Below are 21,625 nucleotides of genomic sequence, written 5' to 3'. Positions count from 1 at the left end.
AAAAATATGTGAACTAAAAAAGATGAAGGGGCAGCTCAGAGAAAAACAAAGGAGCATGAAGCAAGAAAGAAAGGAACCCTTTTTTTGCACTTTATTTCCATTTTAATCCATCATACATGAAGTTCGGGTGGGGAGGACCACTAGATTGACCGCCTTGTGGGGGTCACGTCGTAGTTTTTACCCCCGTCTCTCCAAATTGTCATCGGCTAATAATGTTCTCCTGTGAAATTGTCAGAATTAGCATATAAATTGTCTCTGGTGACGTCGCAGTGGCCTCGGCTCATCCTCGAGTCCAAGTGGACGTCCGTGCCAAAGTCTCGGCCTAGTATTGAGTTGACTAAAATGAAAAAAAAGATGGTAAACCCTGATTGATTGGGTTTGTCTACGGACACATAAGTAAGTGCACACTTCAGTAAAATAAAAGTCTAACTGTGGCTCCTAATTTTCTGACACAGGGGGCATATACAGTATATATATATATTCTTCTTGCACCCCATCCCCCTGGTTGTAAGAGCACAATGAGTCTTAACGAGTTGCTTGACATAAATGCAACGAGCCTTATCACGGCCATGCATGCCGGATGGTTTGGGCTTCGTCTCGGAACCCCGTATCGCTGTCGCTGCACAAGGCTGGCCAATTAGTCAGAGAGAGTGAGTGAGTGACGATGAGAACCCCCCCCCCCCCCCCCCCCCCAACCATCACCCAGGGATTACCACCTGTTTGTTGTGTGCCCTTGCCAGTGGGTGCCCCTTTGTTGGAAATTGGAAATTAGGGTAAAAAAAGGAAGAAAGCCGTTGATGTGTTTTCCCATTTTTAATTGACTCCCCTGCAGTGGGTTGTCCAAATTTTTTTTTTTATATCCATAATAAAAATAAAAAACGGCATATTTCTCCTCCTGTAACACGATTTTTTCAAATACGTTGACGTGTTTGTAAAGAATAACACCGTCACAGTGCGCTGTACACGCTGCGTGATGATCACATTATTCATAAAAGACACTTCTAGCCTGTCGGTGGCTGACATGCTGCATTCTGGTGGACGCCATCTTGCTTACCGTATGTCTTAAACCACCTGGAAGGCATTCTGGGATGCCAAATGTGTACACAGTGTTGACTGGAATACACACAAATAGTTTTTGTAATATTTATTAAGATAATTAATTTGACATTTTAAATGTGTACACAGTGTTGATGGGAATAAACACATAATCTTAGAAATATTTATTAAAATAATGGAGTTGACATTTTAAATGGGTAGTGTTGACTGGAATACACACAAATATTTGTAGAAATATTTATTTAAATAATTGAGTTGACATTTTAAATGTTTACACAGTGTTGACTGGAATAAACATATTTTTAGAAATATTTATTAAAATAATGGAGTTGACATTTTTAAATGTATTTAAATATGTATTTAAATAATTGAGTTGACATTTTAAATGTGTACACAGTGTTGACTGGAATACTCACATGTTTTTAGAAATATGTATTTAAATAATTGAGTTGACATTTTTTATGTGTACACAGTGTTGACTGGAATACACACAAATAGTTTTAGAAATATTTATTTAAATAATTGAGTTGACATTTTAAATGTGTACACAGTGTTGATTCCAATATACAAATATTTTAGAAATATTTATTAAAATAATTGAGTTAATATTTTAAATTCTTTGAAATATTTATTAAAATAATTGAGTTGACATTTTAACAAAAGCAATGTTTTTCCACACAAATATAAATTCACATTGAAGCCGATTGTGCAAACTACAATTCTCCAGATATTTTCCCCACGGATAGAGACCGGAAAAAAAAACTAAAATTGAAAAAGCTTGTGGCTCCGTGTCAAATGCGCCATAAGTACAAGAACCGCCGGTGTCGCCCTGGACCAACAACCTGGTATTAGCCCGTTGAATCCGGAGACGAGGCGGTCAGCGGAGCGTGACGGGAGTAATGTGGCCTTTACACTAAACTCAGCCGGTGTCACGCCAGCGGCGGTGGCGGTATCCCTCCGCCGGCAGCGGGGGACAATAACAGCGGAGCTGAAGTCGCAAACACACCGGCGGGTGAGAGCAACTCATTAGCCCTTCATTATGGGAGGTGACAAGGTGTCCGTGTCTTCTCCTCAGCTCCTCCACGGGCCTCGGCGAGGGCCGGTTGAGTGATGGGAGCAAGCGGGTGGAAAAAAAGGAATAGTAATGGGAAGAGGACAAGGCCCGCCAGTCAGTCCTGATCAAAGCCCGAATGCGTGTCCTACTTTGTCACAGGTTTGGTGGTTTGGAGCCAGACTTCCACGGAGTGTTTACAGTTTTTTCGTGGGGGGGGTAAAGAGATTGGCTATTTGAAATTGGCAAACACAGAAGCCGGAGATGTGCCGGGGAGAAGGAAATCGTGATGAAACGTTGAGCAAAATGATGTCAAATCAAAACAAACAATGCATCAAATCAGCCTCCTGCTGCGCGACTGAGCGCAAAACGAACAACACCCAAAAAATATGTGATTTCTCCCCAATTAAGTTGTTTCAAAATCCCATCGTGTGAGAATTGTGTTTGTCATTTTGCAATTTGACTGGTAGACCCAGATGGTGGACGATAATTGATTTTCACATCAATCACTGACGGACAGGCGGCCCCGTCGGCCAGTCGCAGGAATTGCCTTGCCCCCCTCCCCCCCTCCCCGAAACACCTTTTCAACTCCACACAAGGACAATGTCCCTCCGCCACTTTGGGTACACTGTTTTATGATGAATAAGATATTGATTGCCATGGAAATTAGTCGAGACATTCATGGTCACACAGATGATAAAAAACCTAATGAATACGGCGACCCGCCCACCCCCCCCCTCCCCCCCTCTTGACTTCTCCGCGAACGAGAACGTCCCGAGGTGATGGATCGGCACGCCGGTCGCAGCAGACGTTCCCAGTTTCCCGGGGCGATGCGTCGTAATGACCTCCGCCTCGAAAAGAAAGAAAAAAAAACGGCGACCGTCGGATCAGCGGCGCGGCGCGGATAACAGGAGTTGTAATACATTTAGTGACTTTTCTTTCCCCCTTTTGAAAAACCAAATACCTGCCAAACTAATTAAATTCCCATCAGACTCGGCGGTGTTGTTAAAGGTGGTGGACAGCAGACACACACCAGGTCTATCTCTCCCTCTTTTTGAAGGGATTCTATGGCAGCAGCATTATGGTTTTCATGAATCCCCCCCCCCTACATCCCTGGGGTGAAGTATAAATAATCAAAGAGTACAAAGATGAGAGCGCACACACACTATTCTGATGGTGATACTTTTGGTTCTTGTTGCAGGCGGTTTTTCAACCGCACAGTTTGTTGTTCGGCCGTGTTCCCCCCCCCCCCCCCCCCAAAAAACAGACCGAAAAGGCTATATTTAATTAACTCTGCGTCATCAAAAGCATGGACTGTGGAGCTTTGAAAAGGAGGATGAATCCGGCCGCAGGGCGCGGCGGGCTACAGAGTCACGGATAAACGATTCAAAAAGTGCCGCAAATTGGACAAAGTGACGGACGTCCGCGCGGGGAGAAGAAAAGAAGAACAAAGGAGAAGAAGAACAGGTGCCGAGCTTCGCTCCTCCGGATCCTTGAGACGCACCCCCACCCCGCTCAGGTCAGCCCTCCGGAGGCCGTATTAGTGGAGGAGACGAGGTCGGCCCGGTAAAGCTCTGTGGGAGAGACGGTGAACCCGAACCGCGGCCGCCGGGCTCATTACGCGTCCGTCTCCAGGGGGCGGAGCCAAAGAAAACAGGTGAAGGGGTACAAGAAGGAGACGTCCGGGGGTTTAAGGATCCTGAGGCAGACTGGAAAGGAAGGAAAGGAAAGGAAGGAAAGGAAAGGAGAAAAAAAGGGAAGGAAAGGAGAAAAAAAGGAGGAAGGAAAGGAAATAAGTAAAAGAGGAGAGGGAGGGCAGAATGGAAGTAAGGAAAGAAAGGAGGAAGAGGGAAGGAGAAGATGAAAGGGGGAAAGAAGAGGGAAGGAGTAAAAAAAAAGGCAAGGTAATAGTGGAAAATAAAGAAGTGGAAAAAGGGAAGCGAAGGGAGGAAAGGAAAAAAAGGAGGGAGGAAAGGAAAGGAAATAATTAAAAGAGGAGAGGGAGGGCATAATGGAACTAAGGAAAGAAAGGAGGAAGAGGGAAGGAGAAGATGAAAGGGGGAAAGAAGAGGAGGGAAGGAGTGAAAAAAGGGAAGGTAATAGTGGAAATTAAAGAAGTGGAAAAAGGGACGGAAAAAAGGAGGAAGGAAAGAAGTAAAAGAGGAATGGGAGTAAAGAAAATAAGAAGAAAGAGAGAAGGAGAAGAAGAAAGGGAGAAAGAAGAGGTGGGAAGGAGTGAAAGAAGGGAAGGTAATAGAGGAAAAGTGGAAAAAAGAAATGAGTGAAGAAAGGAAAGGAGGAAAAAAAGGATGAAGGAAAGGAAAGAAGTAAAAGAGGAGAGGAAGGGCAGAATGGAAGTAAGGAAAGAAAGGAGGAAGAGGGAAGGAGAAGAAGAAAGGAAGAAATAAGAGGAAGGAAGGAGTGAAAGAAGGGAATGTAATAGAGGAAATTAAAGAAGTGGAAAAAGCTGATCGTCCAGATTCAGTCAGCTTCTTCTTCTAATCTCATTCTTTTAACAATCATTTTTTCCGTGACACGATAACTTTGTCCAGGTGGTCTTCTGCGTGACCCTCATACCTGTGGCTTCACTTCCTGATTCAGGTTTTTCATTCACATTGAAATTGGGCAACGAAACTCTGCCATCGTGTTTATCGCCCGTGTTTTTTGGTTCGAATTCAGAATACGGAAAAAAATGCGTGACACGGAAAAAACACCCGGGCGGATTTTTTGCCGATAACGGCGAGCACAACGTAACTCACGGCCACGGATGAAGCTCATCTGTGTTCTGAGAGCTCCGGCAACTATTGTAAGAATCTAAAAAAGAATAAAAGTAGTTTTATTGGTCGTCCGTGCGCTCGGCTCCAGGCTGTAAATCTCAGAATCCAACGCCGCCTCCCGGAGGCCGTGTGCATGAATCTTTTTTTTCTCCATTTTCTTAAAAAATAGATATTTCGCAAATGCCAAAAAGAAAACAGCAAAACACATAAATAAAAGCGCCTTGAACTCCATTCATGTCTTCAAAGCATGTTTTTAGTGGAGACTTTGAATATGTAGCAGCTAGAGAAGTGGGCGGATTTGACCTCGCGAGCCGCGATGGAAGAACTATAATCACATTTCCTTGAAGCCTTTTTCTTTTAGTGGCGAGAGCATCGTCTCAAACAAAGAGTTTTATATGTGCTTCATCACAGCCGCTGGTAGGCGGACGGTTTCAAGTCGTCTCTCTGGTGTTAAACACATCAATTCATCTCTGTTCTTGTATTCTTTTGGGGCTGCGCTGCTCCTTTAAGGGAAATTAGTCATTTTTTAGAAAATACGAAAAGAGCGTTGAAGCAGCGTTGACTTGGTCTCTCCATCTATCAGCAATCATTTGAAGTCAGTGTCATCGCCTTCAAGGAGGAAATATCCATTTAAATAATAATAATTATGACAATTTGCTGAAATGGATGCATTTTTTTTTCTTTGATGGAAATTGATGCTGTTTTCTTCCCATGACGATTGAGCGGTTTACCTGAGTGCCGAGGCCGGAGATGTCCACCACGGAGACGGAGTTCCCGCAGCTCGCCCACACCGAGTCGTCCAGCACCAGCAGCTTCCGCACCGGTTCTGAGCCCAGTTTGACACATCGGCCCGAGTCCGGGTCCCAGAAATCATCTGTGGGGGGGGGGGGGGAATAAAATACAATGAACACAATAACAATGACCTCCTCAAACTCCTGTCCAGAGAGCAGCAGGGAAGACGGATTTGCGTCGTTGGTTTTCCTCGACGTAAGTCCCTGTGGCCCGGCAAATAAATGGGATACGGTTCGTTCAGCGAGACGATCTTCACAAATAAACCGAGTGGTTATGATTCGTGAAACACAACGTACACACAACGTACACACAACGTACACACAACGAGGCTCCACAGGCAGACGAGAGGCCGGGAGAGTCCATGCAATCCAATGCAGACGCAAATAATGCAAATATTCACCGAAAATTCACATATATATATATATGATATTATTGTTATGAACCCAAACACGAGGGCGTTAGACGTCCTGTCATTTGTGAGACGTCCTCAACGAGGATGAAGCAGAAGGGAGAAAATGTGAAACTCCAAGCGTCTAGAAAAAAGTAAACTCTCCACAAGTGCCTAAAAAACAACCAACTGGTTATTCTGCAGCAATCTGTGGAGAGAGAGAGAGAGGACTGCCGTGTGTGCGCACTGTGCACCACAATATTTGTACCTTTGGTGTTAATGAGTCAGCAGGGTTTTTCCTGCATAGAGAAAATGTGGGCGCGCGCCTAAGCCGTTTTCCCGAGCGCCTAAGGCAAAAAAAAGTCTGCGATGAAAAAAAAAAGAAGAAAAAAAAATGTGTTCATCACGTGCATGTCAGCGAATATGTTCTCAATAGGGATGCACCGATCTGATCGGCGCCGATCCATATCGGCCGATATTCCCATTATCGGTTTTGATCGGCGTTCTCAAAACGGCCGATCAGATGACGTAACATCTGCGAGAAAAACTATCAGAGACGTTTCAATCGCGGCGCACCGCAACGGAGACGATGCGCCCGGCGAGGGCCGCAGAGTGAGAGGTCAGAGGGGATCCTCACCACCGAGCGGCGTCCCCGTCCCCCGAGTTGAATCTCTGGGTCGACTCAGCTGACTCTCACATGTCTGAGCCCCTAGAGATGCTGACGGTAAACGCATTCCATCGGGAGCGCGCGAGGGTTTTGATAAAGTTAGCGAAAGGATTTACGTGACACAACATCCGGTTTTGCAAAGTTAGCGGAAAGAACCACGTGAAACAACATCCGTTTTTCAAAATAAGATGTCGACAAATCATACACAAGTAAACAATGAACTGATTTTGTATCTTTATAGATCGTTTCTGAGATTTAGCTTAAATTATGCTAACATTAAAACATTTTTACTGTACCAAGGAAGAGTTTATAAAAATAAGTCAGACTTTTGTATGTTAAAAAAAGTCCTGTAAATGGATTTCCCCAAGAGTTCCAGGAAATGAATAATGCAGATGTGTTCCATACATATCTGAAATCCCCTACACTGGCAATCAATCAATTTTAATGTATCAATTAGGACATTTTTCAAAGTAAAAGTCCTAGATGTTGAAAGAAATTGGTAATTTCTTTAATGTTTGAGGTGCTTTGTATATGTATTTCCTCATAGTCCTAGGCAATAATGCTACACAATAAATAGAATGCTTCAATCGACACCGTGATCGGTGATCGGTATTATCGGATCAGCAGATACTGATTTCAGTGATCGGTGATCGGCACCAAAAAACCTGATCGGTGCATCTCTTGTTCTCAATAGTATGTTTCAAGTAGGCTACAGCCGAACCCTCGTTCTGTTTTGATCATCAGTAATCGAGTTGATAAGCGTGTCTTCTTGTCTGATCAATACGCAACTGTGAGGTGCGCGAATAGATAGAGAGACACAGACACATTTTTTGGGGAGCACCGAAGACCCATTTTGACCCAGGAAAAACCCTGGTGAGGTGCACTTTAATCTACGTTCCACTCGAGTCCTCTCTCTCTATCTCTCCCTCTCTCTCCCTCTCCCCCTCTTTCACCCACCCTCTCTCTCCCTCCCTCTCTTTCTCTCCCTCCCTCTCTCTCTCCTTCCAGCTCTCTCTCTCTCCCTCTTTCTCTCTCTCACTCTTTCCCTCCCTCCCTCCTTCTCTCTCCGTCCCTCCCTTTCTCCCCCCCCTCTCTCTTTCCCTCTCTCTCTCTCCCTCCCTCCTTCTCTCTCCTTCCCTCTTTCTCTCTCTCTCCCTCCCCCTCTCTCTCCTTCTCTCTCCCTCTCTCCCTCCCCCCTTCTCTATCTCTCCCTCCCTCTCCCTCTCTTTTTGCTTCCTGGGTGTGAAAAGGGAGCAGACCGTTTGTTCTTTGACTTTTAAACACCACAGAAGCACTTTTTTAGTTTTTAAAGTGAATTACGTGTTTTTTTCCTCCCTTTTGCATTAATGAAGCAGAAATCAGTCACCGGCGTGCAGCCGGCCGTTTAATTAACATTTTGAGTTGTTTACCTTTCCGTGGCTTCACAATGCCTTCTGACTTCCGCGGGTTAATTGCTTGGCATGTCGTAAAGGTCGTTTTCTCCCCCGCCTTTTCAAAAACACTCTTGTAAATGTCCCTTAAAAGCCGCCGAGCTTCTCCGCCTCCTTAACGCAGCACGTGAGATTCAAACAATATATATATTTAAAATGAGGTTCCATTAAAAAATCATTTTAATAATAATAATAATCCATTTAATTTATATTGCGCTTTTTAAGTTACTCAAAGACACTTTATATGTTAAATTCATACACAGGGTTAAGTGTATTGCTCAAGGACACCTCGACTAGGGCGGGAATTGAACCGCCGACCTCCTGATTGAAAGAGGTTCTTGCTTAGCACGGACCCACAGACGCCCCCTAACGAGTGCAAAGCATTCTGGGTTGAAAAGTAATACGCAGCATTGTGCCATCAGTGTTTAATATAGAATATATAGAATTCAGTTAATTAACTTGCACTTGTATTTGATTTAATATTTATTATGTTGTTTTCATTTATTGAAATTGAAGTTATTTTTTTATTGTATAGATTTTAGGATGTTTTTAATTATGTGATGTAAAGTGTCTTTGAGTACCTTAAAAAAGGGCTATATAAATTAAATTAATAATACAATAATATAAATAATAATAGAATAAATAATGAAATAATAATTATTATTATTATTAAAAGGATTTTTTAAAATAGATATATTTTTTAAATCTCAGAGAGCCGCTGTTTTTCTCAGTACCTTAAAAAAGCACTATATAAATTAAATTAAATTAATAATATAAATAATAATATAATAAATATCATGTAGCCCCATGTGAGAGTCGCTGTTGTAGACAGTCAAGGTTACACATCGACAGACAGATGTGCCTCCAGGAGCTCCGGCTCTCCTTCCATCCCCAAAACATGCAGAGGTGTTATGTAATCGGCGTGCAGCAGTTTGCTGTAATTAATCATCCTTTCTGCTGCGGAGCAGAGAGGAGGAGGAAGGCAGGCGGGCCGACACACTGAGGGCGAGGAGAGGTAAGAGGAACCTGGAGAGCCATTTTGCTGAGACGGCGTGAAGCCCCGCCCCCTCGGCATTGCGCAACGCCTGACTGAACACGCCAGCCACCATGCGGCGAAGTGTTATTTTCATACTAAGAAGGAGGTATGGAAATCAGGGCGTAAAGGGATGGTTTAAAACAAGAAAAAAGCAGCGTCAAATTAATATCACGTTACAAATACTCTCATTGTGAAAAAAAAGGATTTACTGGATAACTCGTTGGCAAAAAAAATGCTCAAACTTTTCTTATTTTTACGCAACAGATGCGTTACTGCAGAGCGGAGGCAAGAATTTATTTAAACGTATTTTGCGCTTATTATTTATGTAGGAAAAAATAAGTTAGTCAAGAAAAAAAAGAAGCTTGGACGCCACGTTGACAAAAGCAAAAGGGAAGTGAAAACATCTGATGACCTCACATCAATAAATAACTGAAATATATTACAGTGTTAAAATAATATTTATAATAATAATATTTTTTCCCATTGGGTTTGATTTGGTAGAATTCACACATCTCGTACCTGTTGGCAAAATTATTCAACAATATTTTTTTTTTTAAAGCAACAGATGCAAACTGCAGAGTCGTGAACTTATACTGCGTGGAAACAGTCAAATGTATTTTGCGCTTATTATTTATGCAGGAAAAAATTACTTTTGTCAAAAGGTCCAAATTTAAATTAGTCAATTTCAAGAAAAAAAAAGCTTGCTTATGAAGGAATGTGAAACATCAATAAACAAGCAACTAAAGTATAATAAATATATTATATTGTTAAAGTCATACACCCTGTTTAACTAATTGGGTTTGATTTGCTTTGGCAGAAATCCATTGACAGTTTTGGCGTCTTTAATTATCTTCTGTACCACATGACTAATGGCCCCGCCCCCTTACCGCCGTCTCTTCTCCCGTAAACCATCAGGCTCCCGTTCCGCAGGCCGGCGAACAGGAAGCGGCCGGCGTGCTTCAGGCACAGCACGGGGCAGCCCTCGGGGTTGCTCAGGGTCAGCAGGCACTGCGCCGCCGTGTCCACGCTGCCGTACACCAGCACCCTGGAGGGAGAGGAGCAGACGAGCCCGGCGTGACAGAGGGCCGGCGTTCGACATGACGAGAGCGATTCAACGGCAGCGCGGTGTGTGTGTGTGTGTGTGTGTGTGCAGCCACTTTGTCTTTCACGATGATCTGAGCTCTGCTGCGTCTTATTGTCTCCTTCAGAGCGATGAGTGCTCTTGGCTTTTGGTTTTTCCTCCGCCGGAAAACACAACGCTAAGCGGCATCAGAGTGGACAGTTTCCTAAACTGCTGAAATCACTTTTTATTATAATTTATTTTTTTCATTACGGTCTTTTTTTGCCGTTTCCCCGGACGGACACTGATACTCAAACACAATGAGTCAGCAAATGGAGAAAATAAAACTGCTGATACATGATTTACGCTCTCATAAAAATGACTAAAGAGAGCCGTGATGGAGGGTGACAGGGAAAAGGGGGAGTGGCTAAAGCTTTAAATCCAAGAATATTCTGAAACAAGCAATCTATTCACAGCAACGACAACAAAGACTGAGATTAAACCCGCCGGCTCACGGCGGAGGCGGTCGAGGGGTTCATTGGATCTGAAACTGTGATCTGAGCATCAAATCTGATTTTCTTGCTTTGAGGAAATATTGACGAGTGAATCTATAACGTTTGAAATATCAAAGGAGCGTCACAAAGGATCGTAAAGGAGACGACGCTTCACGGAGGAAGAGGAGAATATCAAGATCTATACGTTGTGCTTTTTCATTTCTTTCATATGTTTGACCTCATTCACCACAAAATATTATAATAAAAAAGTGAGTTTCTCTTGTTGGGATCGTTTTTTCTCACCGTCCGTCGTCCAAGCCGACGCAAACGTTGGCGCCGATCCCCGAGGGCGCCTTGTGGACTTCCTCCTCGCTCGGCGAAGGCTCCGGCACGTACTCCAGGCATCGGACGGTGGAGCCGACCGGCAGGCTCTTGACGGTCCTCGGCGTCGGTCTGTTGAGGGAGAATATCTCGATCTGCCCATTGGAACCTTCTCCACCCGCCACCTGTAGGGGGGGGGGGGGGAGACACCTGGTTGTGAAAGGTCACGACCTTCTTGTTAAGCTACGCCAATGGACTGAATCCTAATTCCACAGGTAATAAACTATTCTGCTGAAAGAGAAGGACAAAAAAATAAAGAGAGAGACAGATGGTGAAGAGAGAGAGCAGAACCGGGCCGTGCGTTCTCCGTCTTAACGACATCACGGAGGTTAGAGGATAATGTGACTCTCTACCTTCTACATTCTCTCTAAAAGTTCAAAACAATTCTCCTTTTTCAGACCTTTGTCGTTTTTAGTCATTTTTTTATGGGGGGGGGGCGGGGGGGGGGGATATCACTTGGAATTTTAAACACGTTACGTAATGGATTCACAGTGTCATCTCCGCAACATCAAACATTTCTCATAAGTCTGCAATCTATTTTTCATCAGCGGAGAGTCTTATTTCAAATTAAACATGTTTAAATAAAGGTGTACTGGCCCTTTAAACCAGAGACGTACTCACAGAATTCAGCTCTCGTACATTTCCGAAAAGGCTCCGAGTTGCTTATCAACGAGGTATTTTTCATTTGTTCAGTGTTTACGAGATCAGCTTACGAATGTGTTGATTAAAAAATACATATTATTCGTTGTATTTCTATGGCTGCCATACTTGTTTTTGTTTCCGTAACCTTGTTGCTGTTTTTAATGGGGGAAAAAAAGAACATAATGAGGTTGATGTATTGCTGGAGTCAGTTCACGATGACAAAAAACATCCTTTTTTTATTTATTCTTTCCTTTAGTTTGGACTGACGTTTGACATTAGCATTTCCAAGGTCGCACTGGACCCTCATTACCAACAAATAAGCCCCCGGGCGACCTTTTTGAAAGCCGGGATCTTCTCAGTGGCTCAATTTGCACGGAAGTTTCAACCACTCGACGCCTGTAGATAGACGTCCGTGTCTCTCTGAAGAGGGAGGACATTGTTTGTTTTTGGTTTTCTCTTCCTGACAAACAAGAAAGAAACCTTAGAAAGTAAAGAAAAAAAGCTCCGGCAATCATACCGAGCTTCCCGGGGCAGAGTCGGCCTCAATAGAGGCTTGATTTCCTGCGCGCCGCATTTATATTGGCCTTTGTGTAAGCCCGTCAAAGCCAACGGCGAGGAGAAAAAAAAAAGAAGACGGCAGCGGAGCCCTGCAACCTATCTGCGATGCAATTCCAATTAAGGTGGCGTCGCTCCCGTTCCCAAACAATTAAAGTGCAGCTGTGCTTTTTTTTTTCTCAATATGAATTCATTCGGTCATTAATCGCCTCGGTGGACGTCCAGAGGGAGAGAGAAAAAAACAACGTCCTCCTCCGGAGAACAAAGAGAGCGGAGGGCGGCTCGCTGCTCGACAGCGAAGATGTGTTCCCCCGGATGAATCCGACGGCGGCGAATGTGACGGCAGCTAAATATAGTCTTTAGCTCCTCTCTCCTGCCACGCTCACCCTTATTTGCATGCAATCATTTGTTTGATTTGTATCGGCGTGCAGAATCTGGACAGGAGCGATCCCGCGGGCTCTTGAGAACGAAGCCAGAGCAAATAACTCTCTGTTGCACAGGGGGGGGGGGAGAAGATAGGGGGAAGGAGTTATCTTGCAGCGAGGAGCCCAAAAACAACACGCTTCAAGGGACTCTGTGCAACCAGAAGCCGGAGGCATAGAAATCCCCCCCCCCCCCCTTCCACAATTTATACATTCACCTCGATTGTATTTGCCACACGACGAGGCCAAAATCGCAAAGGGCCCCCAGATTGTCGATGTACTGGGAACGCGGTCCGAGCTTCCCCCCGTCGCCGCCGCGTGCCGCGAATGATTAAAAAGAGGGAAAACGTAGGATGTGAGCCCGTCTTTGATTGTTCGGCTGGCTTTAGAATACAAAGCAATCCGTTTCCTTCCCAAGATCTCAGGTCAAGGTCTGAGGACGTGGACTGAAAGAGTGATCTTTCCACTCTAAAGTAGGATGTTTTTTTGGGAAAGTGGGACGAGGGAGGTGAGGGCAAACAGTGAAACACGGTGGTCTCAGGCTGATTAGGCACGATGTCATTACTCTGATCAAAGCGCACAGAAATCCCCGTAGCACATCTCACTTTAACGTGATTAGTGTCATCCCTCATTTGACAAGCCTGCCAGGGAGGTGTAGAACCGACTGGGGGCGGGAACGCTCAGCCGCTAATTATTCCTGCTGGATGGAGGCAAGGCGTCACGATTATTCTCGAGCTCGGGCACCAGTTGGTTTTCCGTCGTACGATCGACGACGATCGATCGACGTTCCCCGAGCTCGAAGGTCAGATGTGCTTCGAGTGTCCTCCGTTTTGCAAGGTCAGTCTCCAGAACTTCTGAATTAGCAGGAATGTTTCCCGCTAAGTCCACGCCGACTGGAGAATTGAATTCCGTTCATGATGAAAAACCGCTGAAAAATGTGGACTCTTCAAGGAAAAGACCAAAGCGAAAAGGCGGCATCGAGGTAATGTGGTATCGGAAAGGTTTGAGGAATCTTGAAGATACGATCTTTAATACCGCCAGAATACAGACGCTCCTCTTTCTATTAAACTGATACATGTGCTAGACGCTGTTTAGGGATTCCTCCCGTGTTCCGGGGCTAAAACCCACGTTTCCACCAAGAAGCACCTGATCATTTTAGACGTTTTAAAGGGCGATAAAAAGAGAAGAATGTTCCTCGGGCCGTTGACGAGATTCCCAACCGGCTGGTTCCTCCAAAAGGTTCTCAGGAACGTCCGGCGGAGAGAGATTGAGCACGTTTGCGACAGCGAGTATGAAATTAGCCTTATCGCTATAGCAAGACAAACTTGTCGGATTCCATCGGAGACTTCCTACGCGATAGCGTTCGTCACCGCGAAGGAGCGTCAGTCCTTTGGCCTCGACCGGGACGCATTTTCACGTTTATTGAATTGCAAAGTGGTTTTGTTGCAACTGCCTCCAAAATACAAATATGCAATTATATTTCAACGGCGAGGTGCGTTTTTCTGTTTACCGAGCGACGCTTCATCTCGGTAAACCGCGGATATTTTCCTCCTCTTGAGTTTCAGATAAATTTTTTGAGGCAAGGTTCATCTGAAATTACCTGGAATTTAAACTGAATGCGTTTAGTGATGACCTCGTAAAGTCTCAGAAAGACAGAAACTACTTTCTGCTCCTTTCTTCTCTGGGCTGAGGGCAGTCCGTCCGCTACAGTGAGTCACTATCGCCTCTCCATCACCCAGCGGAGTTACAAGGCCGGACTCAATCTTCTCTGCAGCAGAACAATGACGTGTTTTGGAACAAGGACAGAACTCCATCAAACTTGTGATCATGTCTGATCCTTTTAAAGTAAAACTCTGGCCAGATGATCGGCATTCAGAGACCTGAAAGCTTGACGGAATTGAGACTCGACTTGAACATTGTCTTTAAGTGACATGAGGGCGGTTGTAGCTCAGTGGGGTAAGGGGGTCGTCCTGCAACCCCAAGGTCGTCGGTTCAATACCCGCTCTCCCCATTAGTTGCAAGTCGAAGTGCCCACGAGCAAGGCACTGAACCCCCAGTTGCTCCCCGGGCGCATCACTGCAGCCCACTGCTCCTTAATAACTGAGGATGGGTTAAATGGAGAGATTACATTTAGTTGCCTGTGCACCTGTACTCTGTGCAATGACAATAGATTGAATCCAATCCAATGAGACTGGTCTCAACTTTGATCATGTTCAGCTCTTTTCCAAGTCTGCTCTCTACAGATGTATCTGCATGCGGTTTGTTGTGGTGTTGAGACGCTGGCCTTCGCTCGCTTTACCGCATGCATTTTCTGAATGTCTGAGAGGACGAGCTCAGGGACGTTCAAGTCTTCTGTTAAACTAAGTGCTCTCAGAGAGGCTGAAAGAGTCGAAGATGCCCTATATGCCCTAGATGCTCTAGATGTCTTAGACACCCTAGATGCCTGAGATGCTTTAGATACAGGGCGACTATGGGTGAGTGGGTAGCAATTCCGTCTTTCAATCAGGGGGTTGGAGGTTCAATCCCCGCCCTAGTCGATGTGTCCTTGAGCAAGACACTTAACCCTGAGTTGCTCCCTGTAGCTGCGTCTACAGTGAATGAATGTAACAGTATTGTAAGTCGCTTTCGATAAAAGCGTCAGCCAAATGACATGTGATGTAATGTAATACCCTAGTTGCTCGAGATGCCCTAGATACCCTAGATGCCCTAGATGCCCTAGATACCCTAAATGCCCTAGATACCCTAAATGCCGGCTCCACCATATCTCTTTTCGCCATCTGAGGGCCTGCACTGGATTTAGCTTTTAGGTCGAAAGGAGGATTATCTGTTATGTGCCCACGTTCTCCCCCCAAAAAAGAAAAGGGAACAACAATTGAAATTTAGAGATTTAGAGTCTCTGCATCATCTCCCCCCTCCCCTCCCCTCCCCCTCTCCTTTTCCCCGACCCAGCTAAATTCCCGGGGATTGTGATGTGATAGTCTGGCGGCACACTTTGCCCCACTCGTCATAAAACACTCCGTAGCAGTTACCCACCACTAGCCTTTACACGGCACTGTATTAATTCACAGCTTCCTGGCGACATTTTACGGAGACAAATGGCGCGTGGCCCCGTTCTCAGCCTCCAGACACATTTTTATTATTTTTTATTTCTGCCTTTTTAATGAACGGGAGCAGAATGAGGAAAAGGTCCTTTTAACGGTCGTGGTAATTGTGTTAAAGGTATATCAGCAGCTGTGAATATGCATTGTTTTGCCCTGTCATTTGTTTCAGGTATTTGGCATTTAACTGTGTGTGTGTGTGTGTGTGTGTGTGTGTGTGTGTGTGTGTGTGTGTGTGTGTGTGTGTGTGTGTGTGTGTGTGTGTGTGTGTGTGTGTGTGTGTGTGTGTGTGTGTGTGTGTGTGTGTGTGTGTGTGTGTACTTACCCAAAAGTAGCCTTGCGGTAAGGAGGTGCTCGCTGCAGAGAAGCCCAACAGTGCACAGTGGACCGGGTTGTGGATGGCGGCTTCCAGCTACGGCGGACAAGATGAATGTTGATTTAGTGTTTGTCACGGCTCAATACTGACACCAAACCAAAAACTTCTCAGTGATCCACAGAACCGACCCGGACCGGCTCACTTTTCTGGGCCTCAACTCGGCCTACAAGGACTTATAGAGTCTGTGGAAACACCGGCTTGACTCATTACCTTCGCATTGAAAATGAGGAAGGTTATGTTTTGATCGCCGTGTATTTATTTATTTGTATGCATGTTACTCGCATAACTCAAAAAGTATTAAACCGAATCGCATGAAATTTGGTGGGATGATTGGTTATTATCCGGGGACCATTTGATTAGATTTAGGGATCGATCGGGTCAAAGGTCAAAGGTCACGAAAAGGTCAAAATCTTCTTTTTACCATAGCGCGTTAAATTTGTATCCAATTGGCATGCAACTAATGCCAAAATGTTCATAATTCAATGCCCAATCTTGTGATATGCGAAGGTATGCGCTCTACCGAGTGCCCGTTCTAGTTACATCTATTTTAAACGTCTTTCTTACATATATTTCAACAGAATATTAAAATTAACCGTGAAGATTGTATCTTATTGGCTTATAGTCAGACGCTAGAAGAAAAACAGTGATACAAACAAACGAAAAACCCCCAACGGTCCGGGAAGCAGTGACTCGACCATCTATTATCTATAAAAGGAGCCAATATCTTATTAAGAGGGGGGATACATTTATATTCCGGAGACATATCGCAGATTTGCTGCCCTGAAACGGAGGGATGGAGCGCCAGTGGCGGAGGCGTCAAACCCCCGTGTGGCGAAAGCTGCTCCTCCAACCGGCGGAGTCCATCTGGTAGGAAATGATTATGATGTTGGTGTGTGGACCGCAAAGTGTGGAGCACGTGACAGGCACAACAGTGTTGTTGTTGTTGTTGTTGTCGTCGGGGTGGCGGTGTGTTTTAGAGGAGGGGGGGTGGGGATGGATGGAGAGGGTCAGCGATGAGCACCGCTCGTCTTTAACGACCGTCAATCACGGGTCATTTACAGCCTCTGCGGGGCCCCTCCCCCTTTTCTCTCTCGTTGCGTGTGTTTGTAAACACTAAACAAAAAGAGGACCCCCCCCCCTCCTGTCTCTGTCTATTCATATTCAGCACGCAGACGTACGGCTCCGTCCTCTCCATCGATCAAGTCTCCACTTTCCCATTTCTCCTTCCCCGACGACTCATCACTCACTCTTTTTTTTCTCTCCTTTTTTTTTTCACGCCGGCTCTTTTTCATCCGTCTGTGTCTTTTTTCTTCTTCTTTCTTTCACAAAATGTGATGCGGGATACGAGAAGGAAAAAAACGTCCTTCCGGAGCGTCGCAGGAAGTGCGTTATTATGCAGCCGACGGCCTCTCATCGCCGAGGAACGTTGAAGCGGCGCCGGACGATCCTCCACACCCGCGACGCCCCCGCGGTGGTTATCGCGGAACACGCCGTCCGTATCCTCCATTTGGGAACGGAACATTCTCGACGGCAAACACTTCATGTGAGAACGGCTCGATGGAGACGGGGATGGATCGTGTTCCCGCCGAAGTGATCGATGCACCGCCGGCGTTCACTTACTGGACTGCTTTTAAAGCAAAGAGACCGGCGCGGCGTGGGCGGCGAAGGCCCGAGCGGATTAATTGAAAACCTGTGAATGTGGAATTCGGTTCGACGGGCGGAGAGGAAACCCTGTTTTCGGCTGAAGACCCTCTGGTGGGCCATCGGGAGGCTGATAGGGTTCCGCCGAGAAAAATCAATGAGCTCCCGGCTTCCTCCAAGTCAATCGGCGGTCCTGTTTAACACACTCACTCCTTTAAACAGTGCCCGTGTGTGTGTGTGTGTGTGTGTGTCAGATTCGTGACAACCGCTATTCAAACGGGGCCCTTGCATTAGAAGCCACCCGGGGGCCAAATAATATCATCAATGCCAAGCCTCTGCATTGTTTGGCCTCCGCCGTGCTTATGTAATGGATTCTCTTTATTGGAAAGAGTTCCTCGTATATGAGGCGCCGCGTTAAGCAAATACTATATATTGCACTTGTGTTGCACGCTGAAAATCAAATCAAAAAATACCATCACCGTAGAAGTGGTCTGTCCGGAGAGGTGCTGTGTGTTAGGAAATATAACCGCATTTATTATTTTATTCTCTTTTTCTAATTCCATTCACACCGCCTTCCCCCCACTTCCACAGACCGACAATCTTTCACACACACTAACGAGCACTAATAGAAAACTTCCTCTGTTTATTAATTGAACTGGTGCTGCCCCCCCCCCCCCCACACACACACACACACACAGAGGAAATCGCCAGTAACGCGGAGGTAACCACCAGGCCACCGACGCGAGAGCGCCGTCTCTTTATTGATTTTATCATGACGCACTTTTATTTTATTTTTTTAACTCACTGTTTTTAAATGTAGTTTTCAACATCGTAACAATATGTATTTTCATAGAGTCGCTTTCTTTGTCAATGTTTCAGTTGTATGTGTTGGTTCACCTGATATTCAGGTCCGAGAACAACAAACATCAAATGGTGCTCACCCCAAGAAAAAAAAGTAAAAAAAGAGGGGAAATAAGGATAATAATGAATATATTGCATAAAAAATAATGACAAATAATGAAGAAAAAAAATGGAAAAATAAATAAATAAAATGTAATAATTAAATAATGAATTTAAATAATAATTGTCCATTCCTGAGTGTATTGTATGTGGTGTATAAGCTTTTCAGAGAGGGTTTTGTCTATTTTGACCTTGTCGGCAAACGTTTCTCTGAAATAAGTAATACATTAGAATTTCACACGCTTGCATCATTTGTTTCTTCCCACTGGCAGGTGTGGTGTTGCATAAAGGTAATTTATGATGTCCAACAAAGACAAAGCATTCAACTGAGGGCTTTTAAAAAGAAAAATACTGAAGATGGAGGACAGAAAATGACTTACGTATAAATAAATAAATAAATGCATGAATAAATACAGGAACAAATAAATAAATGATTAAATAAATGTATACATAAATAAATACAGGAATAAATAGATAAATGCTTAAATAAATGTATAAATAAATACAGGAATAAATGCTTAAATAAATAAATAAATACAGGAATCAATCAATATAAGTTATACCTAAACAGGACATCATTTAATAAATCTATTTCTAGATTTCTGTATTCCTTCATTTATTTATGTCTGTATTCATGTGTCCACATGTATTTCTTAATTTATTTATGCGTGTATTTATGTGTCCTTGTATGCAAATGAGCTGGGGCGGTATAGGTATAACTTATATTCATTTATTCCTATATTTATTTATACATTTATTTAAGCATTTATTTAAATATTCCTGTATTTATTTATTTATACATTTATTCAAGCATTTATTTAAATATTCCTGTATTTATTTATTTCTACATTTATTTAAGCATTCATTTATTTATTCCTGCATTTATTCACGCATTTATTAATTTATACTTAAGTCATTTCCTGTCCTCCATAGTTACCTGTGTGAAATGTTGAGGGAACAATAAAACATATTTATTCTACACTTTTGATATAAGGCCACAAACATCTGGGACGAAATAGGGAGTGACGTTGTGGACGCAGTAGTCGACCGACACACAGAATTACCTCATCGTGAAGACGCGTGAACATAAAATTTCTGTATTTTAATCAGAGTTTATCTGACAGATACACACATTTTGAGGTAACTAGCTAATTTGAACCAATATTGGTATTTTTCAAAATTGCCTTTTTGCCTGAAAAGGGAAAAAGATAAATAGATCCCATTAAGAAAGATACACTAATGCAATAAAATACAAGAGTCCTGTGCAATAAGTGTTCATAAGAGGCATCGATTCAGGGTGTGCGTTGCTGTTGTGTTGCGACACACTGACAGGTGTTCATATTTCATATCTCATATCTCTGTGAGGGAGAAACACACATCTCTGTATCATTCAGTAGCACCGCAAGCTGCATTCCTCCAAAAATGACGATACAGCTGAGTGTGTATACACACTGCACAGCATGTAGTCTACATAAGCTCTTACACACACACACACACACACACACACACACTTATGACACGACTCTACGGGGACAGCCCAACGCTGTCTGCTCGTTATCCGTACGTCACAGTCGCGTAATGAAGCGGATAAAAAAAGGACGACATGGATCACAGTTGGAACTTTTCATTTTCATGATTTCTTGAGCTCGATGTCGACCCCGCGATTTTAAAATGTTGTAATTTCTGCACGCGGAGATCAAAGGGCCGACCACCTGTTGCGCCCGCTGGCCCCGCGTTGCATTCAAAGTCATCGGGACACAATAAGATGAAACCGTCTGAAAGAAAGCGCTGAGTCGGCGTGCGCGTGCGAAGTGTTGCGTAACTCTCGGTGCATCAGGTGCCTGAGAGGCGGCGCCATCTGGCCCTCGGCTGATTATTAAAAACCAGCTCAGGACATTCGCCTCAATTTAATAAGCGTAACGAGTCCCCCGCCTCCTCCCGGCTGAGCTCACACTTCAGATCAGCAATAAGTGGGATGAAGTTGGCCAGCGTCTTTCTTTTTGCTTTGCGTGTGGCGGCTCGGAGCCGGCGCCCGGCATCGGTCCGACGTCGTGAAACTTCATATTCACGACTCCGCTCGGAGGTTCCGTCGTATTAACGTCCCTCTGCGTCTCGACGCCGCTGAGCGACGACAACGCGCCTGACAAATGGGACGCAAATTCGCTGTGTCGCCATACACCCCCCACCCAGACACACACACACACTCGCACATGCACACACTCGCAGACACACACATACACACAAACACAGACACACAGACACACACACAGACACAAACACACAGACATACACACACACCTATACACACAGACACACACACACAGACACACACACGCACACAGACACACAGACATACACACACACCTATACACACAGACACACACACACAGACATACACACGCACACAGACACACGCACACAGACACACACCCACACAGACACACACACACAGACACACACCCACACAGACACACACACACAGACATACACACGCACACAGATACACAGACACACAGACACACACAGATACACACACACGCACACCCACCCACACAGACACACACACACAGACACACACACACACACACACACTCAGGTCTCGCTGTCCCGGTTTACGTAATTATTTTCATCTTCTTTTACTTCTTTTGGAACCAAACTCAACAGCCTCCAATTTCCTAGCGCACCTCTTCACCTCTTTATACTTAGTATTTAATATTTAACACACACTTACACTGTTATCCTTTTATTTTATCCCATTGTAAATGTAATGTTTACATTCTTGCACCATGTTGACTGTTT

General features: G+C 44.5%; 1 protein-coding gene across 1 annotated transcript in view; it reads right to left on the bottom strand.

The window, feature by feature from the left end:
• Window positions 1-21,625, bottom strand: part of arhgef10la (Rho guanine nucleotide exchange factor (GEF) 10-like a) — a 119,903-nt gene that overhangs the window by 10,836 nt on the left and 87,442 nt on the right. Inside the window, exons 21-24 of the mRNA XM_056436584.1 lie at window positions 16,175-16,261; window positions 11,055-11,257; window positions 10,085-10,242; window positions 5,616-5,758 (exon numbers count right to left, since the gene is read on the bottom strand). Of these exons, the coding sequence (XP_056292559.1) occupies window positions 5,616-5,758; window positions 10,085-10,242; window positions 11,055-11,257; window positions 16,175-16,261 (591 nt within the window). The remainder of the gene's footprint in view (window positions 1-5,615; window positions 5,759-10,084; window positions 10,243-11,054; window positions 11,258-16,174; window positions 16,262-21,625) is intronic.

The sequence above is a fragment of the Pseudoliparis swirei genome, chromosome 18, assembly GCF_029220125.1.
Source record: "Pseudoliparis swirei isolate HS2019 ecotype Mariana Trench chromosome 18, NWPU_hadal_v1, whole genome shotgun sequence".
Lineage (NCBI taxonomy): Eukaryota > Metazoa > Chordata > Actinopteri > Perciformes > Liparidae > Pseudoliparis > Pseudoliparis swirei.
This window is presented reverse-complemented; position numbering and strand designations above follow the sequence as displayed.